Genomic DNA, 22714 nt, shown 5'->3' with positions numbered 1-22714 from the left:
CTGGCTCTGAGATTTTTCAGTAACCTACCATGCTGTGTGTTTTAAGTGCGACATTCTACTTATGGACCAAGTTGTAGGAAAGTGTTAGGAGATGTAAAAAGGGTCTCCTTTCCCATCTCCCCACTTTATGAGGCAGTACATCTCTTCCTGAACCTGGTATTACACTAAAGACTGGCCAAGAAATGGCAAAGATGTTTAGCAAAGGTAGAGTTCCCTTGGAGCTGCAGTAGTAAGGGAAGGCTTCTCAGAGGACGAAGACCTTGAAACAGAGCTGACCCTTGAAGGATGGGAGAAATTGAGAAAGGCATACATAGGGGGAAAAGAAGATGCTTCCTGGCAGGGGGGGGAGTATATCCTAGGATCTAGGTGTTCAACTCCCTTCATTTTACTGATGAGGAAGCTTTGGAACAACTGGGGAGAAACATGTGAGGGGCAGTGTGGAGGAGTGGAAAGAACAGTGGACTTAGTGAGCTGTGGGTTTCAGTCCTAACTCTGACACTGTTTGGTTTGTGTGCCTTTGGGGAAGCAACATCCTCACCTGTATGAGCCTCAGTTTCCCTATTCGTAAAATGAGGGCGATAGTGGTTTTGATCCTGGTTGCTTTTCTGGAGCTGTGAGTCTTCGTGGAGAGCTTTAGAAATAGGAGCTACTGCTATTCCCCAGACCCACCCTCCATTTACCATTAAAACTATAAAAGCAAATTTACACAGCACATTTAGGCAAAGTAGGTGGGCTTTAAATGGAAAAGGGAAAATGTACTGGAATGACTTTTTTTTTGCTCCTTTTTCTTTAACTACTGAATGGGGACTGAACAAATACCCTTCAATCTACTAGTCAGCTAAATGCTGACTGAGAGAACTCAATGCCCATTGTTCCCATCCTCCCCCAAGCTCCCTATGACCTTAACCTAATTTAAAGCTCTCATTTGCATTCATTTGCATGTTGTTAGCTGAGGAATTAAGATCCTGACATTAAGTCCAACTGGACACAAGCAGCTGGTATTTTAGACCCAAGGAGTCCCAATATTCCAGGTGCTGAGACCAAGAAGGGTAAATCTGCATAAGGCTAGAGGAAGGACCAGACAGACACAGGCAACCCAAGGCCCACTGAGCTACCAGCTTAAAAACCATGTACAGCTTTCAGAATGTGGGATCTTAGTGTTACAAGGAAGATCAGAGACTGTCTAATCAGACACCCCACCCCACCCCTGTCACTTTATCCATGTGAAAACTGAGACCCAGAGGAAGGGAAATGACTTGTCCTGGGTCACTCAGCTGATTACTGATAGAATCAAGATTAGAACCCAGATTTCTTCTCTTCCCAGACTAGGGTACTTTCCACTATCTCAGAATTAAATTGAAATTCAGCCCAGCATTCAAGGCCCCCCCACTCCGCTCAAGCTCCCACCCTCCCCAAAGGCCTTCTCTAAATCCATTTCCCACTGTGCTCTTATACAGACTCTGAGCCATCCAAGTCAGTGTTCTCATTATCCTCAATGTCCTGACTGTCTCCCACATCCTTCATGATCTTTCCCTTCTTAGGATGTTTCAGGATGCCATACCCCCTGCTACTTCTGCCTGTCCCACACACTGATGCACATTTAGACTCTCCCTCCTCTGGTTTCTGATCAGAATCTGAGCCCCAAAATTCTAGTCCCTGGTGTCTGCTCTGACTTATGTGGGTCTCTCCTATCTTCCCAGTCATATTTAGAAATCCCTAGACCACTGGCATCCTCCTCCCAGATTCCCTCCTGGCTTGGGCATACAGCAGGTGCTTAATAAGTAAGGAGCTCCTTGACTAGAGGGTCAGGAAAAAGAGATGAGCTGCTTTGCAAAATGGGTGCTTGCTCTAAAATCTGAATTTCCACAGATGAGATATTAAGTGACTTGCCCAGGGTCATGTAGCCTGGATATGTCTATAAAGAAGATGCTTTGTTAGTAGAAAAATGGCACTTCAAGAAAGAGCACTTCCCTGGGTCCTCCCTTTCCACCCCTCCCCACACTGAGATTGAGGGAAGGGCTGGGAAGGGAGGTAGCAGAGGGCACAATAAAGAACCACTGAGGCATCAGTGGCCTCCTCATCTCTGCCCTTCATCCCCCTCCTGGCCCTCTCTGGGTGGAGAAAGGCCCATTTCCAAGGTGACTTTCTCCCCCTGGATCTCACATCACAGGGGAGCAGACATCCTCAATTCCAGGTTGCTGACATCTACTTGTCCAAGCCCTGATGGTGGCAGCCTGGCAGATGGACTGGTATAGTTTAGGGAGCTGACCTTGGAGTCAGGAAAACCAAGGTTCAGATTCTGCTGATTGTGTGACCCCAGACACATCACTGCACTGAAAGAAGGGATGTCTTCACTAGAATTTCCCTAAACCAATGAAATCACAGGTTGGGTCTAAAAGGAAAAAAATGTAAAGCCCTCATGAGGGAAAACACATTCCTTCACCCAACTAGTGTTCACTGAACCTGCTTGTGGACCTGACCCTACACGCTAAACAGACAGCCCCCCATGTGGGGCCACTCGTGCAGCCTCTCAGAGGTGATGAGGCCAGCCCAACCTAAGGACGTATCATTCCCTGCTGATTTCTTTTTGACCTTCCCAACCTCCATTTTGCCTCTTATAAAAAGGATTCCCTTTCCTGGGAACTCTACCCTAGAGAAGTCTTACAGATAGAGGGCTCTGGGACAAGGCCAGTGTGAAAGGACAGGGCAGAGAGGTCTCATTCAGGCCACAGGCTGGTGACCGTGACTTGATTGGGTTCCACAGCTAGAAGATTTCAGCCCACGTCCGCCACATCAGAAGGTTGTACACAAGATCCAGTCAAGGTCCCAGCCCTTCAAGGTGTGGCCCAGTGAAGAGATAAATGAGTACTCTCACCTGCCCTATGAGAAGGTGCATCTGTATAGCAGGTATGGAGGACTTTAGAGCTGGTGGGTGTGGGCATGGGGGCGGACAGTCATAGGCAGGGCCCTAGGGGAGCTCAGGGCCAGCACCCATACAAGACCCGTCCAGAACAGATGGATCCCAAATCCACTTGCAAATTTAGAATGTTGGTGGCAGAGGTCAAGCCTGAATTGTCAAATATTTTTGTCAAATCTAGGCTTATTAGCTTCAAGCTCAACTTTGGGCGCTGGCAGCATATTGTAGTAAGAAAAAAAGTCTGTATCCGAGACCCAGATTCAAATCCCAACTCTGTTTTGGACCTCCTGTGTTCCCCTAGAGCATGTCACTTCTCTCTGAGTCTCAGTTTCCTCATCTGTATAATGAATGAGTTAGACTAGTTGATCTCTGGGCCCCTTCCAGCTCTAAATCTGGGGGCCTATGAAGTACTGATAGTAACCATGGCTAACCAGAGCAGAGGCAAAGCAGATCAGCAGAAAGTTCACTGGTTCTCAAGTCAGAAGACCTGGGTTTGGATCCTGCCTCCATCAATTTCTACCTATGTGACCTTGGGCAAGTCACTTAGTTTCCCTGGTACTCAGTTTCCTCATCTGTAAAATGAGAGAGTAAGACTAAATAACCTTTGATTTTAGACCCAAAAAATGTTGTCCAGTGTTGGCAGGCCCTTCGCCGACCTGCTTTAAGGGCTAGAGATGGATACGGATTCACAGAACAATCAGATAACCAAGAATTTCTTCTTAGCCACTCTGTGCTGTCATAGAAACCGTATCAATTAATTGGATGTAAATAAATGGGTCAAGGGAATCATTTGGTATCTTAAGCTGTTTATACAGTCCCCTTATTTGGCTTCTTGAGACCTTTCTTGATTGAAAGCACAAAGAGAAACTGTCAGTTCTCACACGTTCCAAACTAGCAGGGTCAGAACCAACGCTTTGACTGTATTTGTTTCTTTACTGCCAACAATCGACGAGTCAAGTAAGACCTCAGCAATACCCTGCTCCTGTACTGAGACCTCTAAGGGTGCAGAGGAGAAACAAGGCCTTATTTCTGTTCTCAGGGAGTTTATAGTCTAAAAGGAAGAGGAGGAAGGGAGAGAAAAGATGAAGTTAGGATGAGGGAAGGGGAGGAGGGAGAGAGAGGAAGGGTGAAAGGAGAGAGGGGAGAGACAGAGAGATAGAGACAGAGAAACAGAGACAGAGAGAGATGGGGGGAGAAAGGAGGGAGATAGAGGAGGAGAGGGAGAGAGTGAGGTAGAGGGGGGAAGGGGGGAGAGGGAGAGAGAGGGAGGGTGAAAGAAGAGAGGGGAGAGACAGAGAGATAGAGGCAGAAACAGACAGAGAGATATATGGAGAGGGGGAGGGGGGGAGAGAAAGAGATTGGGGGAGAAAGGGGGAAGACAGAGGAGAGGGGAGAGGGTGGTAAATGGGGAAAGAGAGAGTAGAAGGAGAGACAGAGGGAGGGAGGGACAGAGACAGAGATGGAAAGGGGGAGGGAGACAGAGAGGAAGAAGAAAAGAGAGGAGGGAGAGGCAGAAGGACAGAGGGGGGAGGGACGAGACAGAGAGAGGTGGTGAGGGGGAGATATGGAGATGGAGAGAGAGAAACAGGGAGGAGGAGAGAAAGATTAAGGAGGAAGAGAAGGGGAAGAGGGAGAGAGAGGGGGGAGAGAGACAGAGAGAGAGAGTGATGGAGAGAGGGAGAGAGCCTACATTGTGATTATGCTGAGGGAAGATACTGAGCCGTAGGGTTAGTGATTGGTTGGTGTGTATCAAGGAAGACTTCCTGGAGGAGATGGGTCCAAGGCTGCGAAGTTAAAAGGTCAGGGAAAAAAAGAATATGGGAAAATATCATGTCTATGCCAGTGAGACATTTGGGGAAAAAGAAGACTGGGGAGTGCATAAGGGGAAAAACTGATGGAAGCAAATGGGCCCGGCTGGTTGGAGGTAAATCAGCCAGGGGATAGCTCTGACTTTCAAAACCCAAAGCTTGTCTGGAGAATCTGAGGGACCACAGGAGAAACCCAAGGAGCCAGGGCTTCCATGGCAGTGAGGAAGCCCAGACTTGAGGACTGGAGGAGGGGATAGGGAGATATAGGTGTGGCTGAACTCTGGAAAGGCAGCAAGGAGACAATCATTTCTAGATCAAGGAGCTGTTCATGGGAACAGAGTGGGAGAGGAGCCCCCTTTGGGGAGCATCTCCTTCCACCCCAGAGTGGTCTGGGCCTCCACTTCCCTCTTGTGACTGGCCACCTTCTCATTCTCTGCAGTCTTTATTATTCGGAACCCTCAGACACCGACGGCCATCTGTATGAGGTGAGTAGCTCTGAGGTCTATGCAGTGGGCAGACAGAACTTCTGGGCCCTCTCCTGGGCACCACTGCGGGCTGCATTTCCTAAGTCTCCCCCAGAGGCAGATGCTTCCTGTGCTGATCAGCCAGTGCCTCTGACAGTTTACGGGTGTTTTGAGATCCCTCAAGTGCATGAGTGGGTACAGAGGGAGAGAGGAGGCATATGTCGGCAAGGAGAACATTTCTCTGAAAGTTGAAAGGTAACACAGGAAAGGAAGAGAAGGCAAAACAGAAGCTCTGTGTGAAGGCCAGAGAGAACCAGCTAGCAAACTGAGCAGAACGGTCCTCCAGTTGGGCAGGTATATCACGGCAGCATAGTGTGCTAAGAAATATCTCTTTAGTCAGAAAAGCTAAGTTCAAAACCTACTACCTATGTGACCTTGGACAAGTTACTCAACCTCTATTGACCTCAGTTTATTAAGGGTCAGTTCCCTTACACGGATGAAATCCCAGATCACACATACACACAGAGTCGGCCAACAACTGGCCATCAGGCCTATGCATCATTCTCAGTAGTCATAAGACATGCATTCAAATCCCACCTCTGATAATTAACAGCCTGTGTGACCTCAGGCAAATCACTTCCTGTCCCTTAGCCTCCAAAATGAGGGCATTGGCCTTAGGTGGCCTCTGAGGTCCCCGCCAGCTCCAGACTTTCTCTCAGAAAGAGAACCTGGTGCTTGATGGAGGGGAAAATTCACCGGGAAGTGAGGTGGAGAAGGAAGCCCGGGGCACTTTTTCCTCCCATAGTCAACACTTAATAAATGCTTGTTCACTCACTGAGTGACCACCTGGCTGGATGACTAGAAGCCACATAGCTCAAAGCCCTTGTATAATCTAACAGTCAGCTCTGGCTTCTGTTGTCCGATGGGTGACCACATCCCCTCCCTGCCTCGGTTTCCCAGTCCCTAAAAGCTGCAGCAATGCTTCATTCCTCTATAGGTGGAAACAATGGTTTCTTGTTTGTTTTTTTTCCTAGCACCCAACCCGAGACTGTGAGAGACAGGGCTTCTGCCCGGAGGGGCTTACCAGCTCTCCCACTTCCCCTAGATCCCAGAGAGCTCTAGGTGTGAAAGCACATGGGTTCCTGCTAGTGAATGCCTCCATATGTGTGCTCTCAAGACGCCATCTGTCTTACCTTAAAGGTGCCCGCCCCAGGCCTGTGGTTGGCCCCTTGCTCTACTCCCCTCCATCACCCCATGATGCTTTCCCAGCTTCACCAGTGAGGCTCCTTGCCCGTGGAATAATCTGTATTTATCTGTATTTATACACTGTACTTGAATCCATGACTCATAAATGTTACTGTGTGCATGCCACCATGCTAGGTGTTTTCAGGCCTTCCAAGGACCTTCAAATGGGATCCAAGTTCTAGACTGGGGTGGGGAGGAATGTGTCTGGGCCTCATTTTCCCCATTGATAAAGTGAGGGAATGGCATTCGCCAAGGGAGCTTCTAAGAACCCTTCTGGCTTTGATGTTGAATGACTCTATACTCTTCTTATTTATTATTTTTTTATCTTCTTATTTTCTCACCTTATTTTCTTATCTATTCTCTCTCCTCAAATCTTTCCCAAAGCCCTTGAGGCAGAATGAGCCAAGAGAAGTCAAATTGACCTGCCTAAGGTCACACAGGAAATTAACAGAGCCTCTACCAAAACCCGAGTCTCTTTAAGTTTCTCTGGGGGGAAAAGTAAAGAATGAATAGAATAGAAATAACAAGTGGAATAAAGAAATTTAAAGAAAGAAATTGTGCAAGGAGGGGTGGTGTGAATACTGGTCCCTTCAAATTCAGGGGTGGGACTGAATGGATTCCATTTCTCTGAGTTTCCTTCTAGGCCAATTCATTTTTTTCCTAAGCTGGTAGATAGCAACAATAACCGCTTCTGTTTCTATGAGGATAAGGTTTACGAGGCACTTTTCCCCCATTTAACAGATGAGGAAACTGAGGTACAGAGCAATTAACAACTTGTCCATGGTTACATAGCTAACAAATATCAGAACCAGGATTCAAACCCAGATCTTCTGGGTCTGGTTCCAGCTCTCTCCACCTCCCCACTAAGCCATGGCTTCCTCTCACTAGAGATTATAGATTACCTGTCTAAGAACAGGGGTAGAGATAGGGCTTGGGGAGGTTCTCTGGAATCATAGACAGCTTAGAGGGCGTCTAGTCCAATTTACTCATTTTACAGTAAGGCCCAAAGAGGGAATGACTTACCCAGGGCCACACAGGTAGGAAGTAGGATTCAAGCCTGAGTGCTCCTACTCTTAAGTCCACCATGATTTCCATCCTTGAGCTGGTGGGGAGGTGGAGGAAGATGTTCAGAGGAGTCAGGTCCTGGAGCTCCCTCAGCCCCTTCCACCATAGGAAAGGGTCCATAAATCAGGGTTCTTCAAGGTGCCCAGGTCCCTCTTCCCTACAGCTAAAAAGTAGCTCCCAGATCCTCCAAATAGAAAAGGTCAAGCTTGAGGCAGGATCACTTGTGGGAGGTGGCCTCCCTCTGCTGGGCAAAGAGAAAAATGTAGCTTCCTGGTCCCTGCCCAGAAGGCCTGAGACTCAAAGGTACTTGTTGGAACAGGTGCCTGGTGAGCACCATCTCCTGTGGGGTCTCCATGAAATCTATCAGATTGTAGAAGGATGAGTCCTCTATGGAGAGAGTTCGGCTCATCCCTGACCTCAAGCCAAGGGATGAGACTCTGCCCTGGTCAGTGGAGCTTGGGGTGGCTGTGGGGAGCAGGAAAGAGTTCAATGGGGATAGTGATCAGAGAACAGGTTAGGAAATGGGAAGTGCGAGGGGGTGTGTGCTAAGCTGCGGAGGCCTTGAATGCCAGACTAAGGTATTTTTTAAGGCACCATGGTAGCCTGGAAATGGCATTGGACTTAGAGTCAAGAGACCTGGGGTCAATTCCTACCCTGACAAATCAACTTAATCTCTCCAAGTTCATTTTCCTCATTTGTAAAATTCAGATGATAATATCTGTGGTCCTCATCAAATGAGAATCCTATACCTAAAGTACTTTGAAAATCTTAAGGTGCCTTAGAAATGCCAGTGCTACTGTTAACTATTCACTTACGGCATCATGGACAGAATGTTGGGCTTGGAAGTAGGAAGATCTGAATTCAAATTCAACATCAGACATTTCCTTAGCTGTGACTTCCTGGTCATATAATTTAACCTTCTTGGCCTCAGTTTCCCCCTTTGCAAAGTGGGGATAAGAACAGCACCTACCACCCCCAGCTATTGGGAGGATCAAATGAGATAATAATTGTAAATCATTTTGTAAACCTTGAAGTTCTATAAAAATGTCAACTATCATAGCAACTCATAGCATGGCACAGGGCATAGCTTGGTAAGGAAGGACTGGTTTTAATTTCTGACTCTGGCACCTACTAGATGTATGACCCTAGGTAAGTCATTTCACTTTCCTTTGCCTCCAGCAACTCCCTAGAATTTAGTACTAAGCCTTTGATGGGTTGTAATCTATGTCATCAAAGGGAATGTCCCCCTTGAGAGTACCTAGGGATGGCTGAATCAGAAATCTTTTGTGTATTTGCATTTCTACTTCACAAGGAAAGTGCTTTGTAAACCTTACTCTATACACAAATTTTATGTATTTACTTAGTGAGCATTGCGGGTGGGGGGAGGGCCTGAAGAGTTTTTGGAGCCAAGGGATGACCATGGCCAAATTAATACATAAGGAATGTTAGTCCGGCAGTGGTGTGAAAAGAGGGGAGGGAAGACCCATGAGGAGGTTAGATTGTAAGCTCTTTGAAGGCAGGGACTGCTTTCCTTTCCTCTTTGTATCTCTAGTGCCAAGCACAGCACAGTGCAAGTTTCATAAAGGCTTGTTGGTTGATTAATTGATGGAAGCTGTTGCAGTAGTCCAGGGGTCTGGTAATAAGATTTTGTATTTTGGGTGGGAATGGGAATGGGGTGGGGTGGAGTTGGAAATAGGTGTGAGAAGTATTGTAGAAGTAGAATTTATTGACCCATTTGACCAATGGGTGGTGCTTTCTTTGGCCATAGCACCCAAGTAGATGCTTAGGAATATGAAAGGTTGTCCTTTCAATCAACAAGCAAAGTCTACCCTAGCTAGCAAGGATGGCCTAGCACTTCTTGAGGGGGCTGTAAGACACCCCAGGGAGGCTCAAAAGCCTTTGGCTTTAAAGCTCATCACACTCTGAATCTAACTGATCTTTCCAGACAGATTTAACAGCACTTCTCCTCATGGACTCTTTGCACCAACCAAATTGGCCCTCTTCCTGTCCCCTGTAGGCAACGTTCCACAGACCGCCTTTAGAGAGGCGCTGGGGCGGCCTGGAATGCTCCCACACCTCACCTCTGCCTCATGGCATCCCCAGCTCCTGCCAGAGCCTGACTTAAGTATCATTGACTCCTTTCCTGGTCCTCCTCCTACCCAGTTGTTAGGTCCCCCTTCTCACCTTCCCTAAATTACTTTGCATATATTTCATTGTTATCTATGCTGCATGTTATTTCCCCACAAGGGAATGTAAGCTCCTTGAGGGCAGGGACTGTTTAGATTTAATGTTTGTATCCCTAGTACCTTGTACATTATAAATGCTTATTGACTTGAATTGAATTTCCTGGCACTGCACTAACCATTGTGCAGGCCATCCACAAGTGTATGACACGCATCAAACCTCACATCTCCAAACGAGACTAAGGCAAGACCAAACGAGAATGAACGAATGAAGTTTTAAGTTGCCCAACACGACGAGTCTCATAGAAACTTAAGGAAGACCTGCCTGGGTTTGAATCCTAGGTCAGTTACCTGTGTGAAGTCGCGTCTCTGGGCTAGTTTTCTCTTCTGCACAAGAGGGAGCTCAATCTCTATCTCTAAGGACCCTTCCAGGCCTAGGTCTATGATCTTCTAATCCTGGGATTCTTTTCTTTGAGTTTCAGCATTGACCTCTCTGGGCTTCTCTCCTGCGTCAGGGAGAAGGAGGTTATCAGGTACTATGCATCCTGGCAGAAAAGATTTGAGCATCCTTAGTACCTGGTAAGGAAAGGCTTTGGTAGAGGAAGAGAAGAAATAGGGGAACAGAAAGCAAACTCTCTCATCTCTGCCTGGAACAGGATGTCAGGACGTCTGGGAGTAGGGGCAGAGAAGGAGGATTGATATTCCTAAAGCACAGGGCTGATCAAATTGCTCCTCTGCTCAAGAAGCTGCAATGGCTCCCTATTACCTTTAGGTAAAGTACAGACTTCTCTGCATGGCATTTAAAGCCCCCTGAAGTCTGGCTCCAGCCTCCCTTTCCAAGCTTATCAAATATTTCTCCCCTTAAAACATTCTATGATCTGCTGATCTGCTAATCTGCTGCCTGTTTGTACATAGCATCCTATCTCCCATCTCCATATCTTTGTACTGGTTACTCTCTCCTCAGTGACACCTTGAAGATTCCTTGGCTTACTTCAGGGTTCAGCTCTGGGGCCACCTCTTATAGAAGGCTTATCCTGATTCCCCCAGTGGTTACTGCCTTCACCTCCCCCACCCCTGCAAAAGTTACTTATTTTGCATGAATTATTACTATACTGACATGCGTGTATTTTATTCCTCCTCAATAGAATAACAGCAGGAACTCTTGCATATTTGTCTCTATATCTTTAGCACTTAACACTGTCTGGCACATAGTAGCTGCTTAATCAGTGCTGAGAGAGAGAGAGACAGAGACAGAGAGAGTGCTCAGAGGGTAGAGATTTGCCTGTCTTCTTGGTCTTCCAGGTGTGTGAGTGATGGTGGTTTGGTAGGAGGCAGCAGAGACTGAGAAAAGGGGAAATAGGTCTCTATTCAGAGGCTGCCTGGCTGGCAGGGGACGGAGGGAAGCTGTGGCAGGTAGCCAAGGAGAGAGGTCTGAGTTGGGAACCGACCACACCAAGTGTTTTGTTTATTCAAACAGCCTGTCCAGCCCAAGGCTTTGGCAGTGACGCAGAGGCCCTGATGTTGGGGCCGGGGTGGGGAGGGTGGTGAGTGTGGGCACATAGCAGGTCTGAGCAGGTCAGGGTTACTGTGGCCCTGTTTCCCTATCTCAGCTGGGTCTCTCCCAAGGTCCTGTCAGCCCAGCTGTTATAGGGTGGAGGTGGGGAGCATGGAGCAAGTCATCGGTAGAGTGAAGCCTTGTCTGCACACCATCCTTCTTTCCACCATGTGCTGGCACCTTGGCTTCTTAAAGATATATCTGATAGCGACTGGGGAGTAACCTGGGCGGGATGGCAGGATGCTTGATTCCCCTCCAGTCTCAGCACATACTGCCCCCCTCATCACCTAACACTGGGACATTCTTCTCGCTTCTGGGATCCATCCAAATCATCCCCAGAGCACCAGGGTGGGGGAGTGGGGGGGGGGGGGGGGACAGAAGTGAAACTTTGAAGAGGGTGGATGAAACAGACCTCAGCAGAGGAGGCCAGGATTGCCTTGGTGAGACTTTCTTCAGAGCAGTTGTTTGGTCAGAAAAAAACAAATCACTGAATTTCAGAGCTCAAAGGGACCTCAGTGGATATCTAGTCTAGCCCACCCCTGAAAAAGGATTGCCTTTTATGCAAGGGGCCATTCAGCCTGTGCCCAAAGACCTCCAGGGAGAGAATCTACACTACCTAGCAAGGGCAGCAGTAATAGTGAGGAAAAGTTTAGGTTTATATCAAGCTGCCTCTTTACATTTTTATCCTCCCTGCATCAGACAAGCCAGCTCCCACATGGGCCTGCCACCGGGACCTGCATTCTCCCTCTCTGCTTGGCCCCTTCCACTTGCTGTAGACTCTGTGGGATGTAAAGGGAAGGCCACCAAGTTATTCAGATAGCCTCTGATTAGAGAAAGTTGTCAGATGGCATCTCTCTACAGTCCTGGTTACCCCAGTGCTGGTGGAGAGCATATATCTGAGTTAAGAGGGGACTGGGAGATAGAGGGAAAGGCTGAAATTTATCTGAGTCTAGAAAAGGTAGTTATCACCCATCATTTGCTCCTAGAAATGTAACCACAGCCCTCCCCCCACCCACCTTTTTTCCAATAGCAGATGAAGTCAGGCAAGCCCAGGCCCACATTGGCACAAGGCCCCATGTGAACACAGGGGAGCCTGTCTCCCATTAATTCACTGAGTCACGCCCTGTTCCCTTCTCCTGACCCTTTCTCTCTCCAAGGACAGAACTCAGAACTGGAAGTTCCCTCAGTGACCAGAATGAGCCTCCTCATTTTACAGAGGTGGACAATGAGTTCCTAAGAAAGGAAAATCACAAAGCTCCCTAAGAGATTTATGTTCCCAGCCCCCTAAGGAAACAAAGACCCCCGGGTCCAACTCATTCTACAGAAAGGGCAACTAAAGCCGTTTGTAGAACCGTCCCATTTGGAACCGCAGGAATCTAAGAGATCACCTGACAAAGTCCAAGCCCCTTATTTGACTGAAGGAGTCATCCTGCCAGGGAGGGAAGTGTCTAAGCGCACATCACAAGGAAAGGGGACTTTTGGAGAATGGCCTGGCTGTCAAGTTGAATTCAGCTCTTTGTGAGGTGGAACATGGCAGCTGTTAAGCATTTCCTCAGCAGCTAAACGGAGGAGTTGACTGCCACTAATGCATAGTTAGTCAACTGATTATGGCATAATACGAAGGCATATTGGTGCTTGAGAACAGGGGCAAGGGGTAAGGGGTGCACAGCCCTATTGCAGCGGACAGTGTATATAGCCTTTGGAATCAGAGATTTAAATTCTGACTTAGGGTCCTTGAGCAAACAACAAACTGTCTGAGCCTCAGTTTCCTCAGCTGTAAATTTCCTAAGCTGTAAAATTCTTTCTAGTCCTAAACCCTCTGATTCTATGATTCCAACCATCTGCGTCTCAGGATCCAGAGAAGAAAGAGGCAACTAGGTCTCGTGGAGAGATCTCTAGGTCTCATGGAGAGAACTTCAGGCCCCAGAAGGAGGAAGAAGGGAGTCAATGCCCATCTCGTAAGAGGTTGCCCTTGGGATTCAGCACACCCAGATTACTCTCTGCCTAGGGTTTGTAATGTTTTGTGTGTCCTGCACCTTCTAGTGGAGTCTGTAGATGGATAATTTCTCAGAACCATAGTTTTAAATGCGTAAAATAAAATACATAGGATTACAAAGGAAACTATTTTGAAATTAAAATGACGCTTCCCCCCTGCAAGTTCATTTTGTTGTTGTCACGTCCAACTCCATGACCCCATTGGGGGTTTTCTTGGCAAAGATTCTGGAGTGGTTTGCATTTCCTTCCCCTGTTCATTTTATAGATGAGGAAACTGAGGCAAACAGGTAAGTGACTTGCCCAAGGTCATACAGCTGGTTAAGTGTCTGAGGCCAGATTTGAACTCAGGAAGGTGAGTCTTCCTGCCTCCAGGTCTTACATTCTATCCACTGTGCCATCTAGCTGCCTTCCAAGTTTGTAGACCCACTGAAATCTGTCCACAGACTCCTTTGAAGTTCACAGGTCCCAGATCAAGAATTCCTCCATTAATTCAATATGGGAATGCCTGGATAGAGTGCTGGGCCCAGAGTCAGGAAGATCTGAGTTTAAATTAGGCCCCAGACAGTTACTAGCTGTAAGACCCTGGTCAACTCACTTAATCTCTGTTTGCCTCCATTTCCTCATCTGTAAGAGGGGGATAATAATAGGACCTACCTCCCAGGGCTGTTATGAGGATCACATGAGCAAATAAATGTAAAGTCTCTAGAAGGTGTGTCTGACTGGTGTCCTGCATCTGACATTTCAAGATGCTGGGGAGTTGACAATGTATGATCTCCTGTCGTTAATCATGGGGCACATACAATTCCAGCATAGAAGATAAAGGGGCAGGGCAGGGATAGGGATGGAGGATGGGGAGAAGAAAAGAAGGGACATGAGTAGACCACAAGCAGAATGTCTTATCAGAGCTTTACAGATCTCAAAGAGATGATAATCATAACCACATTTACATAGCACTTTAAAGTATGCAGATCACTTTTACAAATGTTATTTTATCCTCACAAAAACAAGGAGAGGTAGGTGCTGTTATTAACCCTATTTTACAGATGAGGAAACTGATTCAGAAGTTGTGATTTGCCCAGAGTCATGCAGCTAGGGGTCTGAGGTGGGATTTGAATCTGGGTCCAGCCTCATTACACTTTGCATGTTCCCTTCCCTGCCCCCTACACACCAGGCTTAATGAATGTTTGTTGAATTGAATCCCTACTTGGGAAGACAGTTAGCTTCTACCCAGGTGTTTCTATTTCTTTCAATATTGCTCTATAGAATCATTCTTAAAAACGTATCCAAATGCTAAGAATTCGTGATCAGTTAGAAAGTCTGATCAAAGACTGTCCCCCAGTGAGATTGTCCTTGACTCCTGTGACTGCATGCAAATTTCTCTTCTTCCTGGGCTTCTGCTAAACCCTTTGGAACATTTAAATTTTGTTCCTATGGAGGTACCTATAGATAGCAGGGCTTACCACTTTAAAAAAAAAGAAAAGAAAAGGAAAAGAAACACTAATGGTGAGATTTCAGAGCTCATGCTAAGCAATCCACTATGCATCCTGCCGGGAGAAGCAGCATAGTGGAGTGGGTAGCGAGCTGGCCTCAGAGTTAGTATAACCTGGGTTCAAGTCTCACTTGACTATTGGCTAGGTGGCTCTGGGCAAGTCATTTAGCTTCTCATGTGCCTTAGGTAACACTCTAAATTGTAAAATGGTTCTACAGATATAGAAGTTTCCTACCCAGAGAGCTCTCTACATCAACAAAATCACAGGTCCAAACTATTTTTTTTTCTTTTTAATGGCAGGCCATGGAAAAGAAGATAGACTTTATTTAGACGAAAGAACACTGATTTTTTTAGTCTGGAGGCCTGAGTTTGAATCCTAACCTCACCATTTACTATCTATCTTTGTTATTGTTCATTTGTTCAGTCCTGCCCGACCCTTTGTGGCCCCATGGATCATAGCATGCCATTCCAATGTCTTTTTTTTTATCATTCTAACACTGTCCATAGGGTGTTCTTGGCAAAGATACTGGAGCGGTTTACCATTTCCTTCTCCACTGGATCAGAACTCTCCACTGTGACCTCTCTGTTTTGGGTAACCTTGCACAGCATAGCTCATAGTTTCCCTGAGCTAAGTGAGCCTCTGCTACAAAGCAGTGATCCAGAAAGGGATTATCTATATAACCTTGAGCAAATAATCCTATTCTTTCAGAAGATTATTCTGGAAGTGATTTATATAATTGACTGGAGAGAAAAAAACTGGATGTAGGGAGAACAGTTAGGAATCCACTGCAATGAAACCAATTAGAGGCACTTAGACACTGAATTAGGGGAGTGAGAGTGGGAAGGAGAGGGTAGACTCCTTTTTTTTTTTAAGTGCATTATTCTCTTTACCATCTTCTGATATTCCAGTTTCATTTTGGTCATGGAGCCTGGAAATGAATGGGGAATTTAGAGCAATGCTAAGGAAGAGGATAGAAGGGTACTTCTATTCTCTTCCCCAGAAAAGTAGAGACAAATGGAACTTCAGTTACCCAGTTAAGCAAAAGGCTCATTGTCCTAAAGAGGCAACATAGTGCTCTTTCTAGAACATTCATCTGCAAGTAAAGAAACACAGGTTTTATTTCCCATTCTAACACTAAAAATTTGCATGACTTTGGACAGGGCCACTTTCCTTCTCTGGCCCATTTCTTCATCAGTAAAATGAAGAAATTGGACTAGATCAGAGATTCTCAATCTAGGGTATATGAACTTGGTTCTAAAAAAAATCTTGATAACTCTCAGTATATAGTAATTGGTTTCCTTTGAAATCCTATGTATTTTATTTTATGCCTTCAAAAATATTATTCTGAGAGTCCATACAATTCACCAGACTGCCAAAAGGGTCCATTACACATAAAAAGGTTAAGAACCTCATTATACTAGATGATCTCAAAGGTTCCATTATCCAGCCCTAACATTCTATAATTTTAGTCTAGTCTATAGCTAATTCTTGTCAGATTCTCCCACTGTGACTCAGATGACTGCTCCATACCCTTCTGCTAATCAAAGGCAGACAGAAACTAGTCAGTTCTTTACCCAAGGATTCCCACTTTCTCAGGAACACAAAGACTGGATAAATTTCCCTGGTGCCAATCCTGTATAGATTTGCTCTGAGAAAGACATGCATCATCACAGGATAAATAAATGGGAAGAGGGATCCCAGAGTCAGCAAAGAGGGATTCCTTGAATTACACCGTCCCATCTGGGTGTGGAGGCTATGAACTCACACAGTAGTCCTGCTCTACAATGACCTGTTTTACTTAGACTGAGCCAATCAGTGAAATTGGATCACCAGCCTCAAAGGAGTCTCTGCCATTGCTTCTTACAGGCTAAGACTTTGTTTTAACTTTATTTTCCTTCAACTGGACAGTCATGCTCAGTAGATCTACTTTAACTTAGTGACTCAGGTGCTATGGTTCCTATGGAGTACTCTTAAACCCTATGTTCTCAATCTTCCCATATTGGCCAATAGCTCAACAGATTGATTGCATGTTGGGCAAAGCCTTGGCAAAGTAGATAGGATTTGTCTCATTCGTATTGGACATTTGTGTTATGGGGATTTAGAGCATTTGCCGTTTAACAGTTTTAAGGAATTCGAGTTATCCACAGAGAGAGAAAAAGGGGTAGAGTGGGTGGAATAAAGAATAAATAAGGTAAACTGAACTGGAAAAGGAACTAGGTCACATTTCTCACTTAACTATACCTATGCAAAGTCTGACTGTTCAGAGCAATTTGGTGTTAAGTTACACAAATGATAGCAAAAATACTTAGGAGGAAATAGGCTCTGGAGTGTGAGACTTGCAAACTTAAACTTATAAAGTAAGAACAGAAAAAAGGAGAAGGAAGAAGAATAGGAGAATAGGAAAGAGCAGTGTGATTTTATTGTTTCATTACAAAGTTCTCTTTTAGGAAACAAGCCCATCATTGCTTTTTCAAGTTCATTATGACCATCAAATCCTTTCTGGTCATTCTAAGATTTCAGCACATAATACAGTGTCTTGCACATATTATCTGGTAGGAGTCTATAATTTCATCAGTGTGGAGAGCTTCCAGTACTTAAATTCACTCCATTAATGCTGATCAGCATCTCATTTATTAAGTTAATGTCTTCGAGAGTTGCCTGAGTCACCAAGAGGTTAAATGACTGCTGATAGACTTCAAGTGTTAGAGATGGTACTTGACTCCAAGACCAGATCTCTATCCAATCAATACTCTATGCTCCATCTTGCATTACACATAGTAGGTGTTTAATGTTTGTTGATTTTAATTTAGTTCTTTCTACCCAGATAAATAAAATAGCCACATGATGTTCAAAAATAAGTATATATTTTTAAAATTCTATTCAAATGGAAATAAGTTAATAATTTGTTTTTTCCAAATATTCCATTTAGCTTCATAATTTCCCTCTTAATTACCTCCTCATTAGATTTGGTAAGATCCTAAAGAGGGACATTGAAGTTGCTTACAATTAATGCCATTACAGGTATGTGCATTCATACCTATACACACACACATACACACATACACACATTTAATGGCAATAAAATATGCTATAATATAATTTATTCAATGTTAATATTATTTCATTATCTTTGATACTTTTAAGCATAATATAGTTTTCCTGTTTATCTCTCTTGACAGTATCCATTTAAACATTGGACTTACGTGAAATCATGATTACAATTCCTGCTTTTTGGATTCAACTAAAGCATAATACATTGGGTTTCAGTCCTTTATTTTTTAAACTCTGTATGTATCTGTTTTAAGAGTATTTCTTATATGCCACAAATTGTTGGGTTCTATTTTCTAACCGAGTCTGTGACTCTTTTCCACTTAGTGGGTGAATTTGACCTTTAACATTCAAGGTCACACATGTTAACTTTGTTTTTCTCCTCCATAAAATTCTATTAAATTATCCTTAAAAAACTGTGCATCTTGTTTTACTTTAAATATCTGGTCACAGTCTCCTCCCTTAACCACAGAAACACGAACCCCTCCCTACCTAATCCAGTCTTTGACTTGACTTTTTCAGATCCTTCTTTAGTACCTGCAGCTTCTTTTTCTTGAAACAATAATATCCTAGTTTCCAGCCTAATGCAAAGAAGCAAGATCCATATTCTTTCTCCCCAAGACCTGACCCAAATCCCTGGATTTTAATTTTACTGTTATAATCATATTTACCTTTCCTAGACTACATAAGAGTATGGCTCAGGATCCCTCTTTGTCCTCTAACCCCTACTTTTAAAGATAGAATTACTTTCACACGTGTTGCCCCAATTACAAGATTTATTTGCTTTCAGCTCTCTGACCTTTCTCTAAGACACTTCTTTTTGATCACCCTTAATAGCATTAAAACAAAGTTTGGGTATTTCTTTGTTTAATCAATGTATGTGAGATAATGTGGGATTTCTAAGGGAAAATTGTCTCTTTAGGGCATGTAAATATCAAGTCATTATCACCTAGCCTTTTTTTTATGCTATATGGTTTTATTTACCTTTATAAAGTATCTTTTCTTTCCTAAATTTGCATTTGAAATGGCCTGCTCTTTTCTGGTTTTCTCTGAAGGAACCATTTCAAAAAGTGTAGTCCTGCTGAAAATTCACTTTTTTTCACAGAGAGGTATAGTCAACTTTGCAGGATATGTTGTTTTGGAGTAAAAGTCAACTTCCTCTGCTTTTTGGTGTATCATATTCTAGAATTTTCTTTCATTCTTTATTGTTGATAGGGAATTCTATATGCTTTTACTATACTTTGATCTATAAATAGAAACCTCCTGGATGCTTATGAAATTTTTTAAAATTTAAGCTGTGGGTTTTTGCAGAGATGAGGAACTATGGACATGAAATTTATGGCATATCCTGTCAGACTTATGTGGTGTGCTGGTTAGTTTTGCTGGAGTGTTTCTTTTCCTCTTTCCTCTCTATTCTTTGCTATATGGGATGACTTTCTGGGTGAAGGAGGGAGGAGAGATATATTTGGAAATGAAGTGATCTAAAAATGAAAGTTATCAACAATTTTTAAAATCATGGCTTTGGAACCTAGTGAGTATACTTTTACATGATTTAAACTTGGGATTACTGTCTAATAACATCTTCTGCATTCTCTCAATGTGCCCTTTTTATCCAACACTTCTGGACTGTTTGCTTACGTTGCTTTCTTATACATGGTCTCTTTGATCATGTTTTAATAAGAGACCAATAACTCTCAGATTATCTCACTAAACTCCTTCTTCAAAGTGTGTTCTTTGATCCATAGAAACCTAAGTATTTTTCCCATTATTTTGTGAGCTATTGAAAACTTCTGTTGTTATATTTACTAATGCATTTTCACATTTTTATTCTGTCTCTGCTACTCTCATTTTTAGGATATCCACTGCTTTATTGTTTTTTTTTTCATTTTCTGTTTTGAATCATTCTCTTGTTTATCTTTTAAAAATTCTATATAACTCTAATTTCCTTCCCAATATCTTCTTTAATTCTTTATATTCTAACTCCTTACATCTTGGTAGCTAGGTGGTCCAATGAATACAGTATTGGACCTGGAGTCAGGAAGACCTGAGTTCAAATACAACTTCAGATACTTATTAACTGTGTGACCCTGGGCAAATCACTTGACCTCTACCTGCCTTGGTGGTCTTATCTGTAAAATGGGGGTAATAATATCACCTACTTTCTAGGGTTTTTATGAGGATAAAATGAAATCAGATTTATAAAGCATTTTGAAAACATTAAATTTCCATAATATGCTACCTATTGTTATTAGTATTAGTATGACCTACTCTGAGGTGCAGTTAGGTGGCTCAGTGGTTAGAGTACTAGACCTGGAGCCAGGAAGAGTCATCTTCCTGAGTTCAAATCTGGCCTCAGACACTTACTAGCTGTGTTTTCCTGGGCAAGTCACTTAACCCTGTTTGCCTCAATTTCCTCATCTATAAAATGAGCTGGAAAAGGAAATAGCAAATCACTCCAGTATCTTTGCCAAGAAAACCCCAAGTGGGGTCACGAGAAGTCTGAAACAACTGAACGGCAATAACAACTCAGTCTGAAAACTAAAAGATAATCTCTCTTTTGCTCTACAGTAGGTGTTCATTCTATCAGGGCATTTTTATTTTACTCTTTTCTTTAGTTCTTTGAACTTTTCCTTCTTTTTTCCACCTCTTCTTATTATTCTTTTATTTTATTTTGTGCTTCTCTTGCTCTTTCGAGATGACAAAGGGAAATTAGCTTGCCAGAAGTTATTGAACTGAATGTAGCCAAATCTTCCTCATCTTAAAATTGGCATGCTAGGGAGTGGGGTAAGAAAACTCTTCCAGTTTTTAAATACCAATTAATTACTGTGTATTTATTAGGCATCCATAATGCTCCAGTCACTGTGTCAGGTGCCAGGAAAACAAATACAAAAAAAGAAACCAGCCCAAATCACTAAAAAATCAAAGCGACTGACCAGATTTTGGATACTAGTGCCCCTTCTCCTTCATAACTCTCTAATTCTCTAAAATGTAATTCTCTCTTGAGCAGAGGTTTTTGTGTCCTATGAGTATTAAGTTGAATACCCAGAAAATGCCATTTTAACCAATCCCCAGTGAAACCATTGGAAAGAGACATCCCAAGCACCTCAGGCAGGAGGTGTGATTTTAACTAGGTTACTGCCCTCACTGCACTTTAGTTCTCTTTTCTGCATCATGGGGAAGACTTATCCCCTACCTCAAATTCCTGGCAACATAAGCCACCTGAAGCAAAGTGTCTTGATCTAGTAGTGGGCTAAGGGAAAGATCTCTGCCCAGTGAATTTGGAGTCATAAGACCTGGGTTTAAATCCTCCTTTTGCTTCTTACTACATCTATAACCCTAGGCCAGTAACTTAACTTCTCTGGGCCTCAGTTGCCTCATCTATAAAATGGGAGGAGAGTGGACAAGATCACTTCTGAAGTCTCTTCCAACTCTATGCCCATGATTCTGTGTTTCTGTGAAATTAAACTTGGAGAGGTCACTTCTAGATCATATGATCAACAAGATAACTGACCAGACATTTTTTCTGATCCCCCATGGCCTCTCAGACCTCTCTAAAACAAAAATTATGTGCCAAAGATAAAGCAACTTCAGCTGTCTCCATGGTCTAGGACATCAGGAACCCAAAAGAAGACTAAAGAAACATTATATGTACTAACGCCTACTTTTTAACCCACCACACAATCAGAGCAAGGTTGATTTAGCCAACCCAGTATATGCAATTGCAACAAAACTTCCTCTTTCCAGTGCCAGCGAGATCTAAGTCCCAAACTGCAGAAATTTTCTGAGGCCTCAATGGCCAGTGCTCTGGCAGTGTTCTATGATGCAAAAGGCCTCTGCAGAAGAGCATAGGAACTGAGGGAAAGGGGCAGGACACATGTCTGAGCTTGAACTAGAGCTTGACCCCATGATTCTTTCCTCTTCCTCTCGAGCTTCAGAGAGCCAAACTCCAAATGAAAGAAATCAACCCAGATTGTAGCAGCATTAGTGTGACAGTGCTCTCTACACACAGAGAATTGAGAAATAGAGGGAATGTGATAGAGCATTATATTTGGGGGATTAGGTAGCAATCCATTAAGCCTGAGACTGAGGAAAAGAGCCCAGCAACTAGCTGGGACTAATTTTATCCACCAAAAGAGTCTCAGGGCAGAGACCTACACTGGTGAACCAAAAATTGCCTAGTGTGGAGGAAGGCTGAGATGCTTTGAGATCTAGCTTCCTGGGAAACCACTATCAAAGGGAAGAGAGTCAGAAAGTGAGAAACAGGAAAAATAAGGGGGGTGGGGTGGAGATTGACATCAACAAAGATCTCGGGAGGAAAAAACTCAAAGACTTTGGGCATAAGTAGATCAATTAATAAGGAAAACACTAATAGCAGGAGAAAATATGTCCTCTGATCTAGTAAACAATTTTAGGAGTCTATGAATAAATACAGTGAAACAAAGGAAAATAATTTAACCCTTGATGAAACAGAAGACCCTGTGGATTTGGAGGAGAACATGGAACCACAATACACTGTTCCTGAATGGTTTAAAAGAGAAATTAAAATTGTGAGAGCAGAATGTATGGCCTCCAAAGAGAAAATAATTGGCAGAACAGAAAAAATCAAATCTGCAATGACACAATGACAAGACTCACTGAAGAAACAACAGCAAAAAGAAAAACAAGACAACTGATTGACAATGTAAATGTACAAAAGTGTAGGATGATCTAGAAGAAGAGAAGCTTTAAAATTACATTTAAAGAAAGTAGGCTTTCCATTCAAGCAAAATATATTGATCCCAAAGACAGGATATATAGAAAAAAAACATAAAGATAATAGGTCTCCCAGAAGAACACAAGTTAAAAAACTTGCACGACATAATGCAACAAATAATATAAGAAAACTTCCCAGAACATCTGAACACACACACACACACACACACACACACACACACACACACACAA

The 22714-nt window shown here is 43.6% G+C and overlaps 1 protein-coding gene across 1 annotated transcript in view; it reads left to right on the top strand.

Annotated features, from left to right (window-relative positions):
• The window catches only part of CCDC33 (coiled-coil domain containing 33), a 183342-nt gene that overhangs the window by 135559 nt on the left and 25069 nt on the right, over positions 1-22714 (top strand). Inside the window, exons 12-13 of the mRNA XM_027858275.1 lie at positions 2765-2907; positions 5165-5210. Of these exons, the coding sequence (XP_027714076.1) occupies positions 2765-2907; positions 5165-5210 (189 nt within the window). The remainder of the gene's footprint in view (positions 1-2764; positions 2908-5164; positions 5211-22714) is intronic.

This window comes from Vombatus ursinus, unplaced genomic scaffold (genome assembly GCF_900497805.2).
Source record: "Vombatus ursinus unplaced genomic scaffold, bare-nosed wombat genome assembly UNPS02012811.1, whole genome shotgun sequence".
Classification (NCBI taxonomy): Eukaryota; Metazoa; Chordata; class Mammalia; order Diprotodontia; family Vombatidae; genus Vombatus; species Vombatus ursinus.
The sequence above is the reverse complement of the archived record's forward strand: the minus strand, read 5'-3'. Positions and strand labels throughout refer to the sequence as shown.